At 46.9% G+C, this 7,323-nt stretch overlaps 1 protein-coding gene across 1 annotated transcript in view; it reads left to right on the top strand.

Moving 5' to 3' along the window:
* Window positions 1-7,323, top strand: part of LOC107746549 (collagen alpha-1(XXV) chain-like) — a 74,253-nt gene that overhangs the window by 57,044 nt on the left and 9,886 nt on the right. The window contains exon 7 of the mRNA XM_016560806.1: window positions 5,234-5,260. Coding sequence (XP_016416292.1) covers window positions 5,234-5,260 — 27 coding nt within the window. The remainder of the gene's footprint in view (window positions 1-5,233; window positions 5,261-7,323) is intronic.

Below are 7,323 nucleotides of genomic sequence, written 5' to 3' on the forward strand. Positions count from 1 at the left end.
CTAAACGAGCCAATGCACATTGGCATGCGATTATTGCATCCAGCTGCTGCTGATCACAGCGTGAGTATAAGTAGGCAGCAGATGCAGCGCATATTCAGGTTTTCGCTGAGGAGCCGAGCCGGTGACCCGGCCGCTCAGCGGTGGTACAGGAGCTGTGGCGACGGGACGTGACGTCTCCGTTCCCTCCTTCAGGGAATGAGGGTTACATACGTAACCGAGACGTTCCCTTTCAGTCGGTCACTCTCGACGTCATGTCGGATGACCGACGAATTGGGATCTCGCTTAGAGGGACCAATCTACTTCGAGTGTAAACTAAACGAGCCAATGCACATTGGCATGCGATTATTGCATCCAGCTGCTGCTGATCACAGCGTGAGTATAAGTAGGCAGCAGATGCAGCGCATATTCAGGTTTTCGCTGAGGAGCCGAGCCGGTGACCCGGCCGCTCAGCGGTGGTACAGGAGCTGTGGCGACGGGACGTGACGTCTCCGTTCCCTCCTTCAGGGAATGAGGGTTACATACGTAACCGAGACGTTCCCTTTCAGTCGGTCACTCTCGACGTCATGTCGGATGACCGACGAATTGGGATCTCGCTTAGAGGGACCAATCTACTTCGAGTGTAAACTAAACGAGCCAATGCACATTGGCATGCGATTATTGCATCCAGCTGCTGCTGATCACAGCGTGAGTATAAGTAGGCAGCAGATGCAGCGCATATTCAGGTTTTCGCTGAGGAGCCGAGCCGGTGACCCGGCCGCTCAGCGGTGGTACAGGAGCTGTGGCGACGGGACGTGACGTCTCCGTTCCCTCCTTCAGGGAATGAGGGTTACATACGTAACCGAGACGTTCCCTTTCAGTCGGTCACTCTCGACGTCATGTCGGATGACCGACGAATTGGGATCTCGCTTAGAGGGACCAATCTACTTCGAGTGTAAACTAAACGAGCCAATGCACATTGGCATGCGATTATTGCATCCAGCTGCTGCTGATCACAGCGTGAGTATAAGTAGGCAGCAGATGCAGCGCATATTCAGGTTTTCGCTGAGGAGCCGAGCCGGTGACCCGGCCGCTCAGCGGTGGTACAGGAGCTGTGGCGACGGGACGTGACGTCTCCGTTCCCTCCTTCAGGGAATGAGGGTTACATACGTAACCGAGACGTTCCCTTTCAGTCGGTCACTCTCGACGTCATGTCGGATGACCGACGAATTGGGATCTCGCTTAGAGGGACCAATCTACTTCGAGTGTAAACTAAACGAGCCAATGCACATTGGCATGCGATTATTGCATCCAGCTGCTGCTGATCACAGCGTGAGTATAAGTAGGCAGCAGATGCAGCGCATATTCAGGTTTTCGCTGAGGAGCCGAGCCGGTGACCCGGCCGCTCAGCGGTGGTACAGGAGCTGTGGCGACGGGACGTGACGTCTCCGTTCCCTCCTTCAGGGAATGAGGGTTACATACGTAACCGAGACGTTCCCTTTCAGTCGGTCACTCTCGACGTCATGTCGGATGACCGACGAATTGGGATCTCGCTTAGAGGGACCAATCTACTTCGAGTGTAAACTAAACGAGCCAATGCACATTGGCATGCGATTATTGCATCCAGCTGCTGCTGATCACAGCGTGAGTATAAGTAGGCAGCAGATGCAGCGCATATTCAGGTTTTCGCTGAGGAGCCGAGCCGGTGACCCGGCCGCTCAGCGGTGGTACAGGAGCTGTGGCGACGGGACGTGACGTCTCCGTTCCCTCCTTCAGGGAATGAGGGTTACATACGTAACCGAGACGTTCCCTTTCAGTCGGTCACTCTCGACGTCATGTCGGATGACCGACGAATTGGGATCTCGCTTAGAGGGACCAATCTACTTCGAGTGTAAACTAAACGAGCCAATGCACATTGGCATGCGATTATTGCATCCAGCTGCTGCTGATCACAGCGTGAGTATAAGTAGGCAGCAGATGCAGCGCATATTCAGGTTTTCGCTGAGGAGCCGAGCCGGTGACCCGGCCGCTCAGCGGTGGTACAGGAGCTGTGGCGACGGGACGTGACGTCTCCGTTCCCTCCTTCAGGGAATGAGGGTTACATACGTAACCGAGACGTTCCCTTTCAGTCGGTCACTCTCGACGTCATGTCGGATGACCGACGAATTGGGATCTCGCTTAGAGGGACCAATCTACTTCGAGTGTAAACTAAACGAGCCAATGCACATTGGCATGCGATTATTGCATCCAGCTGCTGCTGATCACAGCGTGAGTATAAGTAGGCAGCAGATGCAGCGCATATTCAGGTTTTCGCTGAGGAGCCGAGCCGGTGACCCGGCCGCTCAGCGGTGGTACAGGAGCTGTGGCGACGGGACGTGACGTCTCCGTTCCCTCCTTCAGGGAATGAGGGTTACATACGTAACCGAGACGTTCCCTTTCAGTCGGTCACTCTCGACGTCATGTCGGATGACCGACGAATTGGGATCTCGCTTAGAGGGACCAATCTACTTCGAGTGTAAACTAAACGAGCCAATGCACATTGGCATGCGATTATTGCATCCAGCTGCTGCTGATCACAGCGTGAGTATAAGTAGGCAGCAGATGCAGCGCATATTCAGGTTTTCGCTGAGGAGCCGAGCCGGTGACCCGGCCGCTCAGCGGTGGTACAGGAGCTGTGGCGACGGGACGTGACGTCTCCGTTCCCTCCTTCAGGGAATGAGGGTTACATACGTAACCGAGACGTTCCCTTTCAGTCGGTCACTCTCGACGTCATGTCGGATGACCGACGAATTGGGATCTCGCTTAGAGGGACCAATCTACTTCGAGTGTAAACTAAACGAGCCAATGCACATTGGCATGCGATTATTGCATCCAGCTGCTGCTGATCACAGCGTGAGTATAAGTAGGCAGCAGATGCAGCGCATATTCAGGTTTTCGCTGAGGAGCCGAGCCGGTGACCCGGCCGCTCAGCGGTGGTACAGGAGCTGTGGCGACGGGACGTGACGTCTCCGTTCCCTCCTTCAGGGAATGAGGGTTACATACGTAACCGAGACGTTCCCTTTCAGTCGGTCACTCTCGACGTCATGTCGGATGACCGACGAATTGGGATCTCGCTTAGAGGGACCAATCTACTTCGAGTGTAAACTAAACGAGCCAATGCACATTGGCATGCGATTATTGCATCCAGCTGCTGCTGATCACAGCGTGAGTATAAGTAGGCAGCAGATGCAGCGCATATTCAGGTTTTCGCTGAGGAGCCGAGCCGGTGACCCGGCCGCTCAGCGGTGGTACAGGAGCTGTGGCGACGGGACGTGACGTCTCCGTTCCCTCCTTCAGGGAATGAGGGTTACATACGTAACCGAGACGTTCCCTTTCAGTCGGTCACTCTCGACGTCATGTCGGATGACCGACGAATTGGGATCTCGCTTAGAGGGACCAATCTACTTCGAGTGTAAACTAAACGAGCCAATGCACATTGGCATGCGATTATTGCATCCAGCTGCTGCTGATCACAGCGTGAGTATAAGTAGGCAGCAGATGCAGCGCATATTCAGGTTTTCGCTGAGGAGCCGAGCCGGTGACCCGGCCGCTCAGCGGTGGTACAGGAGCTGTGGCGACGGGACGTGACGTCTCCGTTCCCTCCTTCAGGGAATGAGGGTTACATACGTAACCGAGACGTTCCCTTTCAGTCGGTCACTCTCGACGTCATGTCGGATGACCGACGAATTGGGATCTCGCTTAGAGGGACCAATCTACTTCGAGTGTAAACTAAACGAGCCAATGCACATTGGCATGCGATTATTGCATCCAGCTGCTGCTGATCACAGCGTGAGTATAAGTAGGCAGCAGATGCAGCGCATATTCAGGTTTTCGCTGAGGAGCCGAGCCGGTGACCCGGCCGCTCAGCGGTGGTACAGGAGCTGTGGCGACGGGACGTGACGTCTCCGTTCCCTCCTTCAGGGAATGAGGGTTACATACGTAACCGAGACGTTCCCTTTCAGTCGGTCACTCTCGACGTCATGTCGGATGACCGACGAATTGGGATCTCGCTTAGAGGGACCAATCTACTTCGAGTGTAAACTAAACGAGCCAATGCACATTGGCATGCGATTATTGCATCCAGCTGCTGCTGATCACAGCGTGAGTATAAGTAGGCAGCAGATGCAGCGCATATTCAGGTTTTCGCTGAGGAGCCGAGCCGGTGACCCGGCCGCTCAGCGGTGGTACAGGAGCTGTGGCGACGGGACGTGACGTCTCCGTTCCCTCCTTCAGGGAATGAGGGTTACATACGTAACCGAGACGTTCCCTTTCAGTCGGTCACTCTCGACGTCATGTCGGATGACCGACGAATTGGGATCTCGCTTAGAGGGACCAATCTACTTCGAGTGTAAACTAAACGAGCCAATGCACATTGGCATGCGATTATTGCATCCAGCTGCTGCTGATCACAGCGTGAGTATAAGTAGGCAGCAGATGCAGCGCATATTCAGGTTTTCGCTGAGGAGCCGAGCCGGTGACCCGGCCGCTCAGCGGTGGTACAGGAGCTGTGGCGACGGGACGTGACGTCTCCGTTCCCTCCTTCAGGGAATGAGGGTTACATACGTAACCGAGACGTTTCCCAGCAAGCAGATGTTTTCTGATTTCTAAAACAACTCACAAATTTCATTTGCATTGGCTTTTGTCTTCAAACACATGTTTTGGAGGGGATGTAAACCGTGTCAGGCATCAAATTAGAGAAACAAGAAACCTGTGTTAAATGAAAACCGTCTTGAAGTCTTTTCCTGATTGCAGTGAAAAAAAAAATATGCACAGTAAAACAAAAACATGGAGCATCAGGATGCTTTTTCTCCCAGATCAGTGTTCCTCATTTATAGTCATTAGTAAACAGAGTTATGCACGTTCTCTGCCCTGATTTTATTTATATGCTTTCTTGTTATGTTACTTTAAATAGATAGTAAATAGTAAACCAGATTAAATTATGACTGAGGCTGATTAAATGAGCTAACTGATTTTGTTAGTGGGTCAGGAAGCTGTTATATGTAAATCAAAAGCAGTGTTTGTCAGTGAGATTTCATCTCATTTCCAACACCTTTTTCACCTTTGGTGTGAACGGACAAATTGCAACAACCACACAGACACCTTAGCAATCATCCACACACAGTCAAAAACCACGCAAATCCTCTTCAGAATATCAAAAAATCTAGTATTTGAGTTCACATGTGTTGCTAATTGCATTTCTTGTCTGTTTGTGTTGTAGGGTGATCAAGGAGATACTGGGCCAAGGGTCAGTACACACACATTTCTGTCACTTATAAATGTATACACATTATTAATATTTTCCCTTACAATCAGAGGAACAGAATGTCACATTTGCCTCAGAGCAATGAGAGCGATACCTGACATTTATGAAGATAGATGGTACATCATAAATCAGAATTGAAGGGCTGAACTGTGTGCGGTTCATTTAATAGATTCAATATTCTCTCTTGCTCGTATTGTCTTGATCTTTCTTTATTATTTTTCTCACACACATTAAAAGACATGGCAAAACACCAATGTGCAGATATACGAGATGGGCAACTAAAAATATGGGAAGAAATAAAATCCAATTTTTTTTATTAAGTTGGGTAATTTCTTTAGAGTGACCATGCCCACATGTGCCAGTAGCGCCGCCCCAATCATTATAAGTCAATATTTGGCTATTTTGAAATGATCAGCAATAAACAGTGAAGTATTCATTTTGCCTAGTGTGAAATTTACCAACATCTGTGTCAATGGATAATTTTAATATTTACTTTTCAAATAATTTTGAATACACTGTAAAATAAGTATTTATTTAAATTAAGCCATTTGATGTACCCCCTTTATTCATAAATTATATTGTATTTATTTAAAATATACACATTTTATATATTTATTATGATTTATGAATAAATAAAATGATTTATTTATATATCTATATTAAATATTTTGCAATATAATTGTTGCAATTCAATATAAAAATTAAAACATGAATTATATTATATATATATATATATACAGTGGGTACGGAAAGTATTCAGACAATTTTATTTTTTAAATGACTTGAACAGTGCTCTGTTACATATTCTGCCCCTCTGGTATTTTCAAAAGAAACAAACACGGCAGTTCGGATTTGAATCTATTTTGATTCACTAAAGAGTATGCTGTGTGTGAATCTGTGTGTATGTAAGAGATAGAATGTTTCAGAGCACAAAAACAATGAAAAATGTCTCCAGGCCTTAACTAAATCTTAACAAACCTCACTGTGAGGAAGCACTGAAAAGGAAAAATTCAGAGTAAATAATGTCTTTATTCTCTTCTAAAAATACCACAAGTTTTATTTTAGGGTTGGGGTTAGTCTGCAGTAAATATAATTAGCGTAATTTAGATAGCGTAAGAACAATAGAAGTCTATGGGAAGCTTAGTTAGTTGAGCGTGTGTGTAGTGCTGAGTAAAGCAGCAGTGTGGGAAACCTCAAGTATCCCTCAGGTCACCACATCCCTGCTAACTCAACCCTCATGCTCACGCTGGCATCAACGTGCTGTGTCACTCCCACTTTCTCTCTGTTTTCTTCTTTTCTTTTTTGCAAGGCTCTAACTTTCTTTCTTAGCCATGTAATGTCACCATTTTGGCAAAGATTTCCTGCAACATGATTTAACATGACAGTGAAAAGCCATAAAATAATCCTTACGCTTTTACATTTTTGTCACTTTCCATCCTCAAGTCTATTCAAAGAGAGAAAAAAGAGACATCCATCCTCACCTGGATGGCACAGCCTTATATAAAATCTCTCGCGGCAGACATGTGACATTTCTCTGTGCTTCTCAAGCTGCTCTCTGTTACTGCTGTCAGCACAATCCAGCCCTCAGATTGTGGTTTACAGAGACAAGCTAACATAAATACATTGTCCTGACCAATGTGATTTAAGACAACAAAAATAAAACCATGGTTTTTGTCCAGTGTTATTTAAGGGTGGCAAAACCAACAATTTTACATTATTTGGTCATTCTGTATTTGAATCACAGTTGTATTTAGGCAGTCCAAACACATTGTCCTTTTTGGTCTGTGTTTAGAGCAAGCCAAAATTGCAAGTAACGTTTTTAATTTTCATGACATGGCATGAGTTTGAATAACCGAACCAGTTATATCCAATGAGAACTCGACAATATATACTGGATGTATACTATATACAGTATAAGGAAATGGGAGTTCATTCATAATGTTTTAATTATTCTATTCTATTCTATTATAATGGCAGGAAATAAATAAAACAGATAAAATTTCTTAATTTAAATGAACAATTATTTTACAGGTTTTTAACAAAAT

This window comes from Sinocyclocheilus rhinocerous, unplaced genomic scaffold (genome assembly GCF_001515625.1).
Source record: "Sinocyclocheilus rhinocerous isolate Xijiao unplaced genomic scaffold, SAMN03320098_v1.1 scaffold679, whole genome shotgun sequence".
Classification (NCBI taxonomy): Eukaryota; Metazoa; Chordata; class Actinopteri; order Cypriniformes; family Cyprinidae; genus Sinocyclocheilus; species Sinocyclocheilus rhinocerous.